Below are 20,091 nucleotides of genomic sequence, written 5' to 3' on the forward strand. Positions count from 1 at the left end.
AGATCCAAATTTCCATTGCTAAGCAAAACAAGTTAAGTAATTTTTCCTCATTTTAAGACTTTCCTTGCCGTAATTGTTAAGTGAATCCCTGCAGTTGTTAAAGTTCCCCACATAGTGCTTAAGCGAATCTGGCTTCCCCATTGATTTTGCTTGTCAGAAGGTCACAAAAGGTGACCTTCCCACCTAACCCTGGGACACTGCAAATAAATGCCAGTTGCTAAGCATCCAAATTTTGATCACGTGACTGCAGGGATCCTGCAACAGTCATTAAGTGTGAAACATTGTCATAATAAGTCACCTTTTTTTTGCAGCATCACTGTTACTTCAAACGGTCACTAAATGAATGGTTGTAAAGGAAGGGCCCTCTGTGCTTTTTTATTTAAACACACAAATAAGGAGAGGTATGTCACCCAAACAGAGGTAAAAACAACAACTTAGAAAGTCAAAGAAACACTTTATTCAAGTTCAAACATTTATTCAATGTTCAAACATGAGTTCTTTCTTTGGCTAACATCATTTGAGTCATTTGTTATATAGCATTCATGCTCAGCAACTTTATATGCAACATGTAACATTTCATCACATCCAAAAAACTCTGAATATGATTTTGATAATGCTCATTATATTCAGGAGGTGTGGCTGTTACACTATAATGAGTTTACAAGTTATTAGAGTTCAAATCTACATACAGTTCTCATCTTTAGCGGTTTTGAACCAGTTCTTGTCAGACTATAGAGAATTTGCTTTGTTACGGCAAAGAACTAGAAACATAAATCAGAGAAACTCCTAGCTACTGAAAACATTACTCGAAGAGGCCCTCCTCTCCTGTTGCCATCAGACCTAGTAAAAAAATGAAAGCCCACCGTTTTTACCCTTCTTTTGTACCCTGGGGTTAGAAAAGGAAACAAGCAGACTTCTTACAAATTTCACCTGGGTGCAGATAGAAATTTCACCCTTACCCTTTTATTGGGAACATTGAAGAATGTAACAGAAGGTTTTATTGATTTTACAGAAGATAACGTTGAAAAGGCACTACGCAAACTAAAACCATCTCTATCTATTGGCTCTGATGCCTGCTTCTTTAAAAAGCTTTCCACTGCCATAGCCAAACCACTAAGCACAATCTACAAGATATCTTTTAGATCCAGCACTTTGCTCGACTTACAGTCATCAGCCACGGTCATTCCTAACTTCAAAAAGGGAGGCCCCAGCCTAGTTGAAAATTACAGACCAATCTCATTATGTTGTGTTACCTGCAAAGTTATGGAATCAATCATCAACCAATCCATTACTTAGAGACAAACAACCTACTCTATAACAAATCGTTTGGTTTCAGGAAAGATTTGTCCTGTAATCAACAACTCCTACACTGCAAAAACATTTGGACTACACAACTTGACCAGGGTAAAACAATAGACACAATTTACATAGATTTCTGCAAAGTCTTTGATTCAGTGGTACACAACAAACTATAGTTAAAATTATGCTCTTACAGCATTTCTGGATCACTGCACAAATGGATAGCTGCATTCCTTTCAAACAGCCAACAAGTAGTTAAACTAAGGAGTGCCCTATCAAACCCTGCACCAGTTAACAACGGTTAAGGCAGCGTTCTAGGACCCACTCTCTTTCTAATTTACATACATGACCTTTCTGGTCATATTAAAAGCAGCTGTGTCCTCTTCACTGATGACGTAAAACTATTTAACACCACTGACAGTACTGCTACCCTATAAAGCAACCTTGACTATGTGTCAGAATGGTCGAACAATTGGCAACTTCAAATCTCAACCAGCAAATGCTCTGTCTTAAAAAACAGGCAACAAAAATCAGAACACTAAATACAAACTGGGCGGATATGACCCTCACTCTGTCAAGGACCTAGGAGTACTCATTTCAAAAGATCTGAGCCCCAGAGCTCACTGTAACAGCATTGCCAAAAAGGCATTAAGAGTTGTTAACCTAATTTCCAAAGCTTCTTCTCCAGTAACATTGAACTGCAAGCTAAGGCATACAAAACCTTTGCCAGACCAATTCTCGAATACAGCTCATCTGCCTGGTATCCACAGTGTATAACAGACATTAATGCGATTGAGCGAATCCTGAGGTATTTCACAAGAAGAGTATTCCATTCCTCAGCTCGCAATAAAATATTTTATGCCACCAGGCTTGAAATTTTGGACTTGGACAAGTTAGAACGACGCTGCCTACAGTCTGACAAGTTTAGTGCACAAAATTGTCTGCTACAACATTCTACCTGTCAATGAGTATTTCAGCTTCAACCACAATAACCCACAGGCAAACAATAGATACAAACTCAAAATAAACCACTCCAAACTCGATTGCAGAAAATACGACTTCAGCAACAAGAGTGTTCAATGCCTATCCAACTCTGTTGTTACATCCTCAACCTACCCACAAAACTTTAACTATAAGTTGTCTACCAGGGACCTCACTCCATTCCTAAGAGGTCTGTAAGGGGCCATGCATAAACGCACCAGCGTGCCTGCCGTCCCTGTCCTACTGTTCCCATTTAGTCATACTCATTTATTATGCACATACTTATATCAGTTTATACTTATATGTTTATATGTTATGTTCATACTTACACTTGTTTTCTCATACATGCTCGACAAACTTAAATAAATAAATAAATAAATAAATAATTAGGCAGATTGGTTGTAAACAAAGAAAGATGTTCAGCCCGGGATAAAATGGCCACCGGGGGGTCTGACCAGAAGGAAGGATATGTTCCTGCCATGATGCAGAACTGAGGTGCTTGCCAGCAAGTCAGGGTGGCTCAGCTGGCAGACCTCAGGGTACCAGGTTTGTGCTGGCAGAGGTAGCAAAAACACTAGCTTTGATCTGGAGCAAGTCAAGTAAGGCAGAAATTGCTTTCGCCAGAGGCTGGAGTCGAATGGAGAATTTATGTTTGAATGTCACTATCCTCTAGACACGGTTAAAGGGGGATCCTCTCCTTGGGCAAGCAGGATGAGCCCCAAAGTGTAGAGCAGGGGTGTCAAACTTGATTTCATTGAGGGCCGCATCAGGGTTGGGTTTGACTTCAGGGAGCCAGGGTGGGCGTTACCAAGGTGGGCCTGGCTAGCTTGACATCACACATGTTGGGGGCGCCTATGGTGGCTCGAGTACTCTGCCTGCAAAAATGGCTCCCCATGCTCCATTTTTGGTTGCGACGGCCTCCTGCAACTCTCTGCCAGCAAAAAAGTAGCTCTGTTTTCGCTGGCAGAGGCCCCGCATGCCGGTCCTTCACTGTTTCCATGGTAGCGCCACGGGCCAAATCTAAGCACCCTGCAGGCCAGATCTAACCCTCAGGCCTTGAGTTTGACACCCCAGTATAGAGAGCAATCAAAATACAAAAGCCTGTTAAAGCCTCAGCTTGATTCTCCTGTTATTGGACAATAGACAATAATAGGTTTGCAGAACAGCAGGCCAAGATCTTCCCTGAATAACAAGGGGAGGGAATTATCACCCAATAACTAACTTTCCATCTTGATTCCAGAACTAGCTTCTTTTTGCTGTAAAGCTGAAGTTGCGAACTGAAGAAAATATAACTAAAACCGAAGCCAATGTATAATTTACTTCCACATGCTGCTCTTCGGAGGAGTGAAAAAAAAAACACGCCTTTTTATGTGGAAGTTTTTAAGAATGTTACTCTCCTCAGGGATTCACAAAATGAAAATAATTTCATCGGGATCTTAGGAATAAAATGTGACCTTGCCAAGTTAGATGGTGATTGTCGCGTAGGGATAATTTTTACTGTTGTTTTGAAATAATTAAATGCGGGAGAAGGCAGTAATTCAGATCGGGACAGTGATGGGAACAAAGAAATGAGGACTTCTCTCTCTTAATGCCACAATCTTAACCTATAGCCCTTCATGCCACAGGCTATTTTTTTCACAAGAAAACCCCAAAAAACAAAACAAAACAATGCAACAACAACCTGTAACAAATGTACAGCTAGTCCTTGATTAATGATCATAGTTCACACCAGAATTTCCATTGCTAAGCAACCGGGTTGTTAAAGCAAGTCATGCCCAAAAATGCAACCTTTTTTTGCCATGATGGTTGTTAAGTAAATCACTGCATTTGTTAAGTGAATCTAGATTCCCCCATTAACTTTACATGTCAGAGGCCAGTTGGGAAGGTTGCAAATGGTGATGACCGTGGGACACTCCAACCGTCATAAATTCACGCTGGTTTCCAAGTGCTTGAATTTTTACCACCAACCCTGGGGATGCTACAAGACAGACTTCAGTGGGAGGAATGGTCATAAGTTATTTTTCTCAGTGCCGTTGTAATTCAAAACCATCGCTAAAGTCAAGGACTAACTGCAACGTCCAATTGAGTCCTTACAAGATGAATGTATTCAGCAATCAGCTCATTAGGTTGGGTCTGTGAATGTATGTAGCCTGGTTATATCAGAATGTATGTAGTCTGGTTATATCAGAATAGAGCTGGAAGGGACCTTGGAGGTCTTCTAGTCCAGCCCCCTGTTCAAGCAGGAGACCCTATACCATTTCAGACAAATGATTGTCCAATCTTTTCTTAAAAACCTCCAGTGATGAAGCACCTACAACTTCTAACAGCAAGCTGGCTAATTGTCCTGTTAGGAAGTTTCCTCCTTAATTTCAGCTTGCTTCTTTCCTTGATTAGTTTCCATCTATTGTTTCTTATCTGCCCTTCTGGTACTTTGATAAATAAGTTGTCCCCCTCCTCTTGCTGGCAACCTCTCAAATACTGCTATACTGCAATCATGTCCCCCCTAGTCCTTCTTTTCTCTAGACTAGCCAGACTTGCAACCGTTCTTCATATTTTATTCGCCAAGCCTTTAATCATCTTAGTTGCTCTTCTTTGCACTTTTTTTTCCAAAGTCTCAACATTTTTTTTTTTTGTAGTGTGGTGACCAAAATTGTATGCAGTATTCCAAGTGGGGCTTTACTAAGGCTTTATAAAGGGGTGCTAATATTTCAGGTGATTTTAATATATAATTTGTAGTAAAAGAATTTGAGACAACAGCTCAAGGAAGAAATGTCCCTTTTTCAAAATGAGAACAAAGAAACTTTGCAACATTGCCAATTAGAGGCTTGAAAATATTTTACTTGAAGTGGAGAGAACTGTGAAAGACTCCTTCTCAAGGACATTTCAACTTGATAAGATAGAGGGAAGAGCGCGGCAGAATATTATTACAGGTGTTCTTCTGGACTTCTATCAACAATCTAACACTTGAAGCTTGGCTTTGAAGTTTGTGGAGAAGAGAGTCATAATAAGAGCCTTGGATAATTAAATAAAGCGCAGTGTGCTTTCTTCTATTTTCTTTTAGTTGTGTTACCCCTCCTTACCAGCTTTACTGTAAACTTTATTTTTGCAATATTTTTATTTTTGCTTTTTATTTTAAAGGGAAAGCCTCAGAATTTTTCTTTTTTCCCCCTTTTTTTCATTGGGATTTCTCCTCTTCCATTTATGTTCTTGGTCTATTTTGGTTTCTTTTTATTATTGAGATTTCTCAATTGGATTAAGGTGTGAAGAACCTGAAGAAACTTTTCTTTTCTTTTTTTTTCTTATTATTATTGGGCTTTTTCCTCCTTCCTATTTTTATTCTTTATTGTAGATTATAATTGACTATTTCATAATTGGATTAGGGTCCAGAAGAACCTGAAGAATTTTCCTTCTTTTCCTTTTTCCTTTACTACTATTGGGCTTTTTACCATTGGGCTTTTTACTTTCTACTATTTTTATTTTTCATTTTGGATAATAACTGGCTACCTTACCAATTGGATTAAAGTCTAAAAGAACTTGAAGGTCCTGAATTGTTCAAAATGAGTAGGAAGCTCATACCTTCTGGCGTCTCTACCTCTACTTCTGCCTCCCCACCATCTGGAGGACAACATTTAATTCAGACAATGTTAAAGCAAGATAAAGAACAAGAAAAAGTCACTCTACAGATGATTATGCAAGGAATCCAAGATCCATTTCTGCACATTCCAGTGGCTTTTGTTATTATTATCTTCTCTTCTGTAGGGATCTCCACACTTTTCCAATGTTGGGCAAATACAATTTTGGTCACTATTAACACATGTAATGTTAGATACATAGTCCCTTTATTATATTTTTCTTGTATGATACCCAACAGAAATATTTCTGGTTTTAAATCTATATGTTTCTTTACCATTTTTTCTATCCAAGTATGTGTTTTTGTCCGGTATGTTTTTGCTTTTGGGCACGCCCACCACATGTGGTAGTACAAGCCTGGAGTCTGATTACACTTCCAACATTTAGCTGAGATATCTTTAAACATCTTGGCTAATCTTGCTGGAGGAAGTGCCCTCTGTAAAACATTTTATATAAATTTTCTTTGCATGCAGGAAACATTGTTAATTTATCATTTCGATCCCACAACTTTTGCTATTTATCTAATTCTATAGAATAACCAAAGTTTTTAGCCCACACTATCATTGTTTCCTTTACTTGCTCTTCTTCCACTCTAGTACTCAGTAGGTAGGTATACATTTTTTAAAATTAATTTCTCATCAGTTCCTGTTAGAATTTGGTCCAATTCTGTTGGTTCTTTATAAAACCATATAATTTAGCATCTTTTTCATATTTTGATTGTATTTGTACCTGCGACCACCATGCTAAATCTATCCCTTGACTATTCAGTTTGTTTACTTTTCAATTCCCCTTTCTCATTCAAAATATCTTTATATCTTATGATTTTTTTCAACCACAATTGGATGTATCAATGCCTCCATCATAGAGATCCAGACTGGTATTTTCAAACAGTGTTTTTCCTTAATTTTTACCCATACAGAGCATTTCTAATGTAATGTCTTCAGAAATAATTGTGTATTTTATTTTTCCCATAGCATAGCAATGCGTGCCACCTCTTTTCAAAATTATTTATTTTCTGTTCCTATTAAGTCTCATGATAAGAGTTTTTGTGTGTGTCTGAGATGATGCGAGTTTGTATCTACCGAGTATATAAAGTAATAAATACAAGCTTAGTGGAAAAACCACAACAAACATTTTATGGATATTACTCCGTTCATTTAATGTTGTGCAAAATTAGACTCACAACATTCAAGGCCTGAAGACCAGGTCCTGTTCAAGAGAATTTGAAATCCTCTTCAAAACTGTTTGCCAACGCAGTGTGCCAGGCACCCCAAAAATGGTTTACGTGCTGTGCTGTAATAGCTGTAGTAGACACTTCGTCCATTTAAGGCCTGCAGAGGACGGAAATTGTCCTGCATTTTTCTATTCTCTTGAATGGTGGTAAAATATAGTGAAGTTGTAAATTCTTTATGCTGGAAGAAGAGAGGAGAAAAAAATCAGTGGTGGAGAGGAAGGAGAAGAGAGGAGATAGCAAAAAGTAAAAAGTTACTTCATCCATCCAGAACTCAGATATTTAATGTCTTAAGTATGGATACCTGACTTTCACCTTCTATTTCCTCCAATTACAACTGGTCAATTTCCTGCCATTTCAGGCAGGAAATGTGGAGGCAGGGAAGTCCTCAACCTACAACCAAAACTAAGACCAGAATTTCTGTTACTAAGCAAGGCGGCTGTTAAGTGAACTTTGCCTGATTTTTATGAACTTTTTTTTGGACCTAGTTGTTAAGGGAATCCCTGCAGTTGTTCAGTGTACATAGTTACTAAGGGAATCCTTACTCACACAGGTGTTCAGTGAATCTGGCTTCCCCATTGACTTCGTGTGTCAGAAGGTTGTAAAAGGGGATCATGTGACCCCAGGGGGACACTGCAACCATCAAAAATACGAACCAGTTGCCAAGGGCCTGAATTTTGATGACAGGACACTGGGGATACTGCAATGGCCGTAAGGGTGAAAAACGGTCATAATGTGATTCCATCTCAGCTGACTTAAATATATAGGTAGTCCCTGACTTACAAAAGTTCACTTAGTGACCGTTCAAAGCTACAACGCCACTGAAAAAAAGTGACTTATGAAACCATTTTTAACCCTTACGACTACTGCACTGAGCGTCCCAATGGCCGCATGATCAGAATTCAGACGCTTGACAACTGGTTCATATTTATGATGGTTTCAGTGTCCCAGGAGTCCTGCGATCCCCTTTCGTGACCTTCTGACAAGCAAAGTCAACGGGGAAGCCACATTCCTTGAACAGTTAGTAGCCTAATAACTGCAGTGATTCATTTAACAACCATGTTACTAATTTAACAATTGCAATGATTCACATAACAATTGCGGCTAGAAAAGTTATAAAATGGGGCGAATACCTACATTTTGGGCTCAATTGTAGTTGTAAATGGAGGACTCCCTATATATAAAGCTCCAGGTGGCCCTCAACGTAGGTTCACAACTAGGGCTGGGATTCTGGTCATAAGTCATTGCAGACAAAATTCAAGGCATCTATGTGACCGGACCGCCGTCATTAAGCAAATCCATTCTCCTGAGTGGGCAGTTTTTGCCATAAACTAGCAAAAACATCACAAATCGGGGGTCGTGTGACGGCACCACTAAAGGAGCAGTTGACACGCCCTTGAAATGGAGTCACGTGATCTTTAGGGGATGGGAGAGTGGTTGTTTTGCAACATTTTACGATGCTTGGAAGTGCTTCATAAGCCATAAAGCACTTTTCAGAGGCCATCGTCACTTTGAACTGTCATAAAATAACTTATCATAACTTGGAGGCTACCTGGGCCTCCTTCAATGCTTCCCTGCCCCCACCCTCCACCTCCATTCATATCTGTCACTTGATGCTACATCTTAGAGAGCCTTGGTGGCACAGTGGTTAGAGTGCAGTACTGCAAGCTACTCCCACTGCAATTTGGCAGATCGAATCCCACCAGGCTCAAGGTTGACCCAGCCTTCCATCCTTCCGAGGTGGGTAAAATGAGGATCCAAAATTGTTGGGCGCAACAGGCTGACTCTGTAAACCGCTTTGAGAGGGCTGTAAAGCACTATGAAGCGGTCTATAAGTCTACGTGCTATTGCTATCTTATTTGCCTCTTGATAGGGCCAACTCTAAATGCAAAACTAGATCTACAGTGTTTGTTTAGACAAGTAGTCCTCGATTTACAACAGTTCATTTAGTGTGTGTTCAAAGTTGCAACGGTCAGCAGCCACTTGGGGGATCCCTGGCTAACATATGCCATACGCTAAATAAATACATAAATAACGAAGGGCCAATCTATTTTCAGAGAACCTTAGAATCCATTCCTGCAAACGGAGAGGAATCAGATCTTATCCACTCACCAGTTGGGAAGAAATCTCAAGGGGGAATTGAAAGACAATCCATATCACAGACTCAGCACATGGTGGAGTAGTGAGAGATCCATGGTAGTGGAAATAGTGGTTTACGTCTGCTGTTCTCAATAAACTACCCAAATTGAATTCCCCATTCAGATCCTTAGAGTTACCTGGAAAAAAAAAAAAAGCAGACAGGTATAACATCGCCTCATTTTTATTTTAGGGAAGTTGGGAGGGGAGGAGGGTTGAATGTAAGACACACCTTTCTCTGGGATGTCCTTGAGAAATCTGGCTAGAGTGTTCCATCCATTGACTTGGTTAATCCTTTCGGTTTTCTATGGGAAGTTGAGAGAAAACAGTATATGGTCTCCTGGGCATATACCAATAAGCTGTAGCTACAACATAGTTCCTGGGAGCAGGGAATACAGGTAGGCTTTGACTTATGACCACAATTGAGCCCAAAATTTATGTTGTTAAGTGAGTCAAGTTGTCAAGTTTTTTTTTTTGCAACCTTTATTGCCTCAGTTGTTAAGCTGCAGGTGATTAAGTTAATGACTCGGTTGTGAAATGAATCTGGCTTCCCCACAAGGTCGCAAAAGGGGATCCCATGACCCCGGGACACAGCAACGGTCCTAAATATGAACCTGTTGCCAAGGGTCTGAATTATGATCACGTGATCCTGGGGATGCTGGAAAGGTCGTAACTGTGAAACACAGTCATAAGTCACTTTTTTTTGGTGCCGTTGCAACTTTGAATGGCCACTAAATGGACTGTTGTAAGTCAAGGACCACCTGTAGTGGCTTAGTTTGCCAAATAGTCTCTAAATGAGAGATGCTGGCTTACAGAGAAGAGAGCGTGAACATGCCTGGGGCAAAAGCGGGCTACAGTTGCATTTATGTCTACTTATAGCCTCGGACTTATGACCATTCATTTACTGACCAATCAACCAATCAGAATAGAGCTGGATATGGACCGTGGAAATCTGCTAGTCCAACCCCCGCTCAAGCAGGAGACCCTATATGCTAAACATCTTACATACTGGCAATGCCACTGAAAAAAGTGACTTAGGACCAATCCTCACACTTATAACCATCGCAGCATGCCCATGGTCATGTGATCAAAATTTAGGTGCTTGGCAACTGGCATGTATTTAGGGTCATGTGATCACCATCTGCAACCTTCCCAGCTGGCTTCTGACAAGCAAAGTCCCAGGGGGAAGCCAGACTTGTTTAATGACCGCATGATTCACGTAACGACTGCAGTAATTTGCTCAACAACCATAAACTGAGGTGTGGCTCACTTAACACTGTCTTGCTTAGCAGTGGAGATTTAGGGGCTCCATTGTGGCCGTAACTTGAGGATAACCTGTAAGGTGAGGATGACCTTGGGAAACAGAAGAGAGAGCCAGGCATTGGACAAGCATCATGTCAAAGATAGCTCAACCCTTGGAAGGACGGAGGACATAGGAAGCTTTTCGAAAAAGACCTTCCCTAGTTTTCCAGAGAGTAAAAGGGGAGAAGGAGAGCCATACGTTCTACCTGGCAAGATTCTGTTAACGCAACCTTACAATAAGCAGAGAGGTTGTACTCATGGCTAGCTTCTTGCCTGGATTATCTGGCAGAGGTGGCCCATGTATTATAAGGGTGTCCAAGTTAACCCACACAATCCTTTCTATTAGTAGAGAACGTAATATAAATATGAGAACACTAAAGCTGGTACCTACATCTTCTTTACATCACTCAAGCAAGTTCTATGAAAGCTTTTAAGTCACGGTGGGCAGCAGAGACAGTAACTAGGAGCCCATCCAAATTAACATACTAGAAAATTATGTAGAATTCTCTCTGAAAGTATAAAATCCCCATTGCATTTGGAGGCCACCTCCATAGGCAGCCCAAAGAACAGACAGACTCATTGAAACTTAGAATAATAGAGTTGGAAGGGACCTTGGAGGTCTTCTAGTCCAACCCCCTGCTCAGGCAAGAAACCCTATAACATTTCAGACAAGTGGTATCCAATGTCTTCTTAAAAACTTCCAGAGTTGGAGCACTCACAACTTCTGTAGGAAAGTTGTTCCACTGATTACTTGTTCTGACAGGAAATTTCTCCTGAGTTCTAGGTTGCTTCTTTTCTTGGTTAGTTTCCACCCATTGCTTCTTGTCTTCTTCCTTGTGGCAACCCCTGAGATACTGGAACACGGCTACCATGTCTCTTCTGGTCCTTCTCTTCACTAGACTAGCCATGCCCAGTTCCTGTAACCCATTCATCAAATGTTTTAGCCTCCAGTCCCCTTATAATCTTTGTTGCTCTTCTCTCTTTCTAGAGTCTCAACGTCTTTTTTACATCGTGGCAACCAAAACTGGATGCAGTATTCCAGGTGTGGTCTTACTAAGGCATTATAAAGTGGGATCAACACTTCATGCGATCTTGACTCTATCCCTCTGTTAATGCAGCCTAGAACTGTGTTGGCTTTTTTGGCAGCACACTGCTGGCTCGTATTTAAGTGATTTCCACTAGGACTCCAAGATCTCTCTTAAGTTACCACTATTGAGTGAGGTACAACATACTCTGTACCTGGGCATTTTGTTTTTCTTGCCTAAATGTAGAATCTTACTTTTTTCACCACTGAATTTCATTTTGTTAGATAGCACCCAATGTTCAAGTCTGTCAAGATCCTTCTGTATCCTAAGCCTATCTTCCAGAGTGCTGGTTATTCCTGCCAAGTTGGTGTTGTCTGCAAATTTGATGAGTTCCCCATCTATCTCTTCATCCAAATCATTGATGAAGAGATTGATCCTGAACCAATAAGCCTTGGAATGGCTTTTCTCTTGGCCAACCATTCGCGCTGCTCACCTGTACGAAGAATGCTAGGACAACCAATCCATCAGACTCCTTCGATGCGTCTTCTATACTCATGTTGTTTTTAGTATGAACCAAGTGCATCTGGTGCAAAAATGGAGAAGGAACATGAGCACCGATATTTTATACAGAGTGTAACAATACAGGTAGACCTCGTCTTAACAATCTCGTCTTCCAATTGTGGTTATAAATTGAAAACTACCTGTATTCTCGTAACATCAAGCCAAACATTCATCACTTAGTAATTCCATTTTTGCTGGCCCCCTGAATTGATTACCTCCATGGCATAGCGTTTGCCATCAATTGTATGCTCCGCACCATTTGTATTTTCAGTGCCCCAATGAAAGTGGACCTGGTGCAGGAAATAAAATGCTGGAAAGTCGTCAGAAAAGATTCTTGCTTTGGGATGAAAATTTATCTTAACTGCAACAGAGAAAAACAAAATTAAGAGCAATGATGAGTTCTACAGAGGAATTATTGAGTCTGTTGATTGTACACAGAAACCCTGCCTCAATGCATTTACTAAGGATTGGCAGTTTGGCAATTTATTAGTTATTCTGTCTCAACATCTTTGTCTTGGGCTCCTTAAGTGAAGGACTAAGGCCTCTCTTAACAGGTAAAAGTCCGTCTGTTTGCCGTTTTCCATGTATGGCAGTTTCACCTTTGTTTAATAGACTCCGAGAATTCCCCTACAATGCAAAGAAGAGAAAATATGGCAAGAAAAGAGATGGTATTTAATCCACTGAGATGGTATTTAATCCACTGTGACTATGTGTCCACTTGTTCAGCTTCTTCTAAGCTAACTTTCATTTTTATGTTGGGATAAATAAAGACAAACTGGTCTAGAAATACAGTTGCCCAGTAGAAAGCAGGAGACTATGAGTTCTAGTTCAGCCTTAGCCATGAAAACCAGCTGGGTGACTTGGACCAGACACTCACTCTCAGGCCAACATACCTCACAGGGTTGTTGTATGGGTAAATAGGAGAAAGATGGTGTGTTGGATATGTTTGCAACCTTGAGTTAGTTGTAAAAATAATAAAGATGGGATAGGAAGGAAGGAAGGAAGGAAGGAAGGAAGGAAGGAAGGAAGGAAGGAAGGAAGGAAGGAAGGAAGGAAGGAAGGAAGGAAGGAAGGAAGGAAGGAAGGACTCTTAACTCTCAAACTTAGCTGTGTACATCACAGGATGTTCATGATTTAAACTTTGTTAGGAGCCCTTTTTGCAACTCCTGAATTTGCAATAAACAACAATCAGGTTCAAAGCAATGAAGAATTGTGACCTGATTCCCACATCAGCACCTAATTTCACAATTCCCATTACACACACCCAATTAATTGGACCATCCCAGTTCATAAACCCAGCAAGACAGGAGAAATACACAATATGCCATTCACAAGTCTCAAAATCTCTCTCTCTCTCCCCACCCCTCTCCCTCACTCCTCCCCTTCCTGTCACATCTGAGTAGCATCTACTAATAAGACTGCAAGAAATTGAATCCAATCATGCAGATGAAGAGATGGAACTATGCAAGATAGGATCCCTCAGATCAATAGATTGCAATCAGCAAGGGAAAAGAGGATCATTGCCCTAAGAGCCTTCTGCTCCTCCTGTCTCTAAACTCAAATCAAAAGGGGTAGGAAAGATTTCGGTTTATTCCGTATATTGTCCCTCAGGATGTCCCCTGACCTACCTTTCTTCTTAGAGCAGTAACAGAATAATAGTGTTGGAAGGGAGTGTTTGGAGATCTTCAAGTGCATTCTAGTCCAACCTCTTGCTCAAACAGGAAACCCTGAATCTTGAGGTGATGTTAAAATGTGTGGACTTCAACTCCCAGAATTTCCCAGCCTTGGCTCAACTGCCATAATTTAACCTTTTTATATTCTTTTGACCTGGATGACTGAGCTTTCATTTATGTATTTTCCCAGCCAGAAAGTAATGTGTTCTCCAATTCCCATGCTGGCTGGGGAACTCTGGGAACTGAAGTCCACACATCTTAATGTTGCCATGATTGAAAAATAATGACTTAGTGATTTCCAACTGAATGTTGCCAAGGTCAACTGAGCATGTGAGACCCTTACAGTGTATTCTTTCAGGCCACAACTGTGCAGATCATACAGTATCATTCCTTCAACCCACATCTGGGCAATATCTGGGACAAGTACTCCATATTTTAGGAAGACTAGGGTCACAGCCAAATCACGGATTTGGATAAATGGCTAGAAGATGTGGTCAGTTTTGGGGAGAGGAATATCCAGGGAGAAGGGTTGATTTTATTCCATCTCCTGTGAATCTAGAGTTCACGTGACAATAAGGAGGTACTACATTACTATTTCCCCAAAACAAAAATTAAGGTCTGGATGGAATTGAGGGAGCCACAGGTTGCATGACTCAGTTTCACTCAAACTGGGTTTGTAGCGCAAACTGCAGCTTACTGCTGCCTACCAAAAATTCTTTCTGCTACGCCTGGATGAATCATACCTAACCATGTGGCCTGACAGAACAGGGACCATGCAGTAAGCTTAGCCTGAATAGAAGCAATTATGCCCATTTGAAAAACCAAACTAGATTCCTGAGCTTTATGGGATCATGTACCCATTGCAACCCAGCTGAACTGCTATAGCTAGCAATATATATCACTGTGATGTACCACAAGGTTTTTTCAACCTTTCCAATTGCCAGATATCTAGGCCTGGATTCCCAAAATTCCACAGCCAGCAGGGCCATTGCTGAGAATTCTGGGAGTTGAAGTCCACCCATCTGGAAATTGTCAAGGCTATGAACCATTGGTGTTGAAAGTATTCTTCCAAGTGAATTTCTTATGCATTTAGCAATAGACGGTCATCAATGAATACTTACGCTGATACCCTGTATTCTCTAGTTTCGTGGCGATTTTAAGGTCTTCATAGTAGAAGAAATGTATAGGTCCGGGAGGAGAATCAGTTATGACTGTACTGGTGTCGATGTTGATGGGAGATTGTTTCTTGCCATTACAGGAGCCAATAGGCCCCCAGGTGCTAGGTCCTAGCAGAAAAAGAATAAGGAGATTCATCATATAATAATGTAGGCTTTCATTTTTTTTCTTTTTGCAAACAGAACACTTTTCCAAAATTTGGCAAATAGGTGTATGTATCTGTGCATGTATTTACTCAGTCAGTTTCCAGGTAAATTTCAGGGTGTCAGTTTTCAACTTTAAAGCCCTACATGGCTTGGGGCCAGGACCACTTCTATCTTATTTCACTCACACAGCCCACCAGGCCCTATCGATTAGGAATTGTCATTAGGAAATCATCAAATTTGCAGATGACACTAAGCTGGCAGGAGCAGCCAACATCCCAGAAGACAAGCTCAGGATCCAAAAAGACCTTGACAGACTTGAACAATGGGCCTTATGCAACAAAATGAAATTTAATGCAGAGAAAAGCAAGGTTTTACACCTGGGCAGGAAAAACCAAAGGTACAAGTATATATTACGAGAAAACCTGGCTCAAAAACAGTAACTGTGAGAGGGACCTTGGAGTCCAAATATGAGCCAGCAGTGTGCAGCAGCAGCCAAAAAAGTGAATACAGTCCTTGGTCGTATAAACATAGGGACAGAATCAAAATCACCGGAAGTATTAGTACTGCTTTGTAAAGCCTTAGTAAGACCACACCTGGAATACTGCATCTAGTTTTGGTGACTGCATTACAAAAAAGATGTTGAGACTTTGGAAAATGTGCAGAGAAGAGCAACTAAGATGATTAAAGGCCTGGAGACTAAGACATATGAAGAAAGGTTGCAGGATTTGGGTTTGGCTAGCCTAGAGAAGAGGAGTAGTGGGGACCAGATAGCAGTGTTCCAATACTTGAGGGGCTGCCACACAGACAGTCAACTTATTTTCCAAAGCCCCTGAGGGCAGGACAAGAAACAACGGATGGAAACTAATCAAGGAGAGAAGCAACCTGGAGTTAAGGAGAAACTTCCTCACAGTGAGGAAAATTAACCCGTGGAACAGCTGGCCTTCAGACATTGTGCGTGCTTTATCACTGGAGGTTTTTAAGAAGAGACTGCACAGTCCCTTGTCTGAAATGGTGTCTTCTGCTCAAGCAGAGGGCTGGACTAGAAGACCTCCCAAGTCAATTCCAGCTCTTTTCTGATTCTGATCTGGTGGGACCACAGAAAGAGCCTTTACAGTGGTGGCCTCTTTGTGATGGAACATCGTTCCCTCTGAGGTACGGTTGGCCCTCACCGTCTGCTTTTCTGAAAGTCCCTAAAAACATGGTTTTGTCAGCTAGCCTGGAAACCACCAACTGAAATGGAGCTGATCAACTGGCTGATTTGATTGTGTTGTTGCTGCCATGGGGGTGGGGAGGGGAAATTCATTGGTAACTATTATGTGGTGGAGTTTTTAAATTTGGTAGGCCACCCAGAGTCACTTATCTATGAGTTGGGCAGCTATACAAGGTAGTCCTCCACTTATGACCACATTTGAGCCCAAATTTTTTGTTGTTAAGCAGCACAATTGTAAAGTGAGTTCTGCCCCATTTTACCATCTTTCTTGTTCCAGTTGTTAAGTAAATTGCTGTAGTTGTTCAGTGAATCTGGCTTCCCCATTGACTTTCTTTGTGAGAAGGTCTCCAAAAGGAACCACATGACCCCACGGACACTGCAACCGTCATAAATAGGAGCTAGTTGCCAAGCATCTGAATTTTGATCATGTGACCGTGAGGATGCTACAACCACTGTACAGATGAAAAACAATCCTTAATCACTTTTTCAGTGCTGTTGTAACTTTGAACAGTCACTGAACAAATGGTTATGAGTCAAGGACTAGCTGTATATATTCGTTGAACAAACAAACAAATAAATAACAAAAATAAGTCTCTTTAGTAGTCTGGATGAAAGGATTGGGTTTGTTTTTTGTTTTTGTTTTTTTTGTAAATTTCAGGGGCAGATTTTTTTCGGACATGGAGGTTATCAGGAACAAAGACTGGGTTTCATTAGAGATACTCTCAATCAACGAAATAGTACACAAGTATGTGTAAAAATTAGAAGCCATTTCAGTGGTTATAAATACTGGTAGTCTCGACTTACAGCTATTTGTTTAATGACTGTTCAAAGTTAAAAAAATGGCACTGAAAAAAGTGACTTATGGCCATTTTCACAGTTATGACCTTTGCAGCATCTCCACGGTCACATGATCAAAATCCAGGCATTTGGCAACTGACTCCTATTTGTGACAGTTGCAGTGTCCCAGGGTCAATGAATCCCTCTTTGTAACCTTCTGGACAGCAAAGTCATTTAACAGCCATGTTACCAACTTAACAACTGCAGTGATTTAATCGATCAGTAACAACTCTGGCAAGAAAGATCATAAAAAGGGGTGAAACTCATTTAGCATTTGCCTTGCTTAACAACAGAAACTTTGGGCTCAGTTGTGATTGAGGGTTACCTGTATTTTGATGTAATCATCAGCCAGATACAAAAAAAGGGATTTTAGGACTTCATGTTGTTTTTACTGATTTTTTTCCTCAAGTCAATGAAGATTCTCAGTCGTCCAGACAGGATTTTCTGGAAGTTGAGTGATGGCAACTGGACATTGCCAAACCAGGTTTGTGTTGGACTTTATGATCTAAGATAAACTCTGAACCTCCTTTAAAACAACATTCTATTAAGGAATCATTCTAGTTAAGATATAGCTCTTCTTTTCCTGTTGTTTAAAAACATCTTTGCTGCTTAGCCAAGTAGAATCTTCTTATTCAGGCTGAAGAAGCCACTTGAATAAGCAGCAAAACATTTCTAACCAACAGGAAAAGTGAAAAAGTCCAATTGCCATGACTCAACTTCCGATCTTTCTCCTTATTTAATTATTCTTTTTTTTCCTTTACAAGATTGCATTTTGAACAATGACCAAGAATGATGATACCGGTGCTAATATTATGTTTAGAGTTTGACAGAGATTTTTAGTTATTTGATGATGCATACATTTAATGAATGAAACAATTAATTTAAAATTTTATCATAATTATTAAGTTTATAAACTAATATTTTAATTATCCACCATGTCTCTTTCTTATTATTTCTTTTATATAAGTATTTATTCTATTTCTTAAACATTTTAAACCAAGTGTTGACTAAAAATATAAAAAATTAAAATGATTGACTTTTATTGGTCTCAAGTTTTTTGAAGGATTCCTTTAATACTTTATATCTCAGACTTGTCAAACCAGGTTTGTGTTGGACTTTATGGTCTAAGATAAACTCTGAAGCTCCTTTAAAACAACATTCTATTAAGGAATCATTCTAGTTAAGATATAGCTATTTATTTGCAGGTGCAGCTATTCCTTTTCTATTAAGGAAGTGCGTTTGTGGGTGCATATTTTGGCTGCATAAATTTTAAAAGAGAATGTCTACTCTGCCAAAGGCAAGGATGCCATACCATGCCTGGCATTAAAGGAATACAGGTAGTCCTTCATTTACAACAGTTTGTTTTATGACCATTCAAAGTTACCAATAGCACTGAAAAAAAGTAACCAGTTTTCACACTTACAACCATTTCAGCATCCCCATGGTCACATGATCAAACCTCTGATGCTTGGTAACTGGCCTGTATTTATGATGGTTGTTAATGTCCAGGGAGGGGGAGTGTCATGTGAAACCCTTTTGTGACCTTCTGACAAGCAAAGTCAATGGGGAATCCAGATTTACTTAACAACCCTGTTGCTAACTTAACCACTGCAATAATTCATTTAACCACTATAGCAAGAAAGGTCGTAATATGGGGTAAAGCTCACTTAACAAAAGTCTTACTTAGCAACAAAATTTGCTACCTGTACTTGTGAAGCTTCTACACACCTGGGGCACACCTGAACTACAACTGACACAGATTGATAGAAGATAGATAGATAGATAGATAGATAGATAGATAGATAGATAGATAGATAGAGGTAGAGATAGATAATGATATATATTTGTGTCAGTTGTAGTTCAGTCTCTTGGAAGGTTCTGAATTATGTGCAGTAGTTTCACAAGTATAAGTAGTCTTCAACAAAGTTCTTCCTCAGGTTTCAGCATATTTTAACAGCGAGATTGCTAAGGGTACACAGGCAGATGCCACACTTGTGACTGCATCATATGGAATACAGAGAGGTTTTCAACACTTAAACGATGCGTGAGAGTGGGTGTGTTCATTTCTTTAAACTGATTATTGCTGTTCCCTTCACAAATTAATATTTTTTTAATGTCTATGGTTTTAACTAACATAATCTTTTTACCATTAAGCATATAACATATGCCACTGTAATGCTAACCTTTAACAAAAACTGAGATGTAAACTTCTTCAAAGTTGAGGAAGTAAGCAGTAAATTAATTATAATAACAGCCAACATTAAACTGATTCCATTTAAAACCCCTAGACTGGGGATGTCCAACCTTGGCAATTTTAAGATCTGTAGACTTCAACTCCCCAAATTCCCCAGCCAGCATGGTTGCCCGCGGAATTCTGGGAGTTGAAGTCCACTGATCTTAAAGTTGCCAAGATCAGACACCCCTGCCCCAAATGCATTGTTGCATTTGGGTGTGCCAATCTCATTGGCTCTCCAGTAACAAGTCTTGTGGTTACCCCAATGAGAAAATTTCTGGAGTCAGAGAAAAAAACATAGCTTACCACAACTTTGTAGGTCATAACACCAGTGAGCTGTAGGAAAGATAAAGAAAAGGAAAATTAAATGGCTTCTTAAGGAAACATTGAAAGCAACAAATGCCAAAAGCATTGGTAAGGTGTTTCTTGCATTCAGGGGAATTTGCAGAAACGTAAAAACAAATTAAGATAGCAACCCAGCCAGGCAATCAAAGTCACATCCCTGTTTTTAGGTGGGTGTCATGTGAATGGTTAGGGCTGCCATCTTGACTGTTTTGATTCCTTCTAAAGACACCCCTGCTTCCATTCAACACCTAAAACAACTTTTTAGCATGCAAACAGGTTGTCTAATTCTCTACCGCACCAACTTTC

The 20,091-nt window shown here is 40.1% G+C and overlaps 1 protein-coding gene across 1 annotated transcript in view; it reads right to left on the minus strand.

Moving 5' to 3' along the window:
• Positions 1 to 7,047: 7,047 nt before the first annotated feature.
• Positions 7,048 to 20,091, minus strand: part of LOC113443749 (carbonic anhydrase 4-like) — a 73,319-nt gene continuing 60,275 nt past the window's right edge. Inside the window, exons 5-11 of the mRNA XM_087918278.1 lie at positions 19,747 to 19,776; positions 14,960 to 15,124; positions 12,381 to 12,526; positions 12,098 to 12,187; positions 9,510 to 9,582; positions 9,254 to 9,417; positions 7,048 to 7,322 (exon numbers count right to left, since the gene is read on the minus strand). Of these exons, the coding sequence (XP_087774404.1) occupies positions 7,146 to 7,322; positions 9,254 to 9,417; positions 9,510 to 9,582; positions 12,098 to 12,187; positions 12,381 to 12,526; positions 14,960 to 15,124; positions 19,747 to 19,776 (845 nt within the window). The 3' untranslated portion in view covers positions 7,048 to 7,145. The remainder of the gene's footprint in view (positions 7,323 to 9,253; positions 9,418 to 9,509; positions 9,583 to 12,097; positions 12,188 to 12,380; positions 12,527 to 14,959; positions 15,125 to 19,746; positions 19,777 to 20,091) is intronic.

This window comes from Pseudonaja textilis, chromosome Z, assembly GCF_049901715.1.
Source record: "Pseudonaja textilis isolate UNSWEBS1 chromosome Z, rPseTex1.2, whole genome shotgun sequence".
Taxonomy (NCBI): Eukaryota; Metazoa; Chordata; class Lepidosauria; order Squamata; family Elapidae; genus Pseudonaja; species Pseudonaja textilis.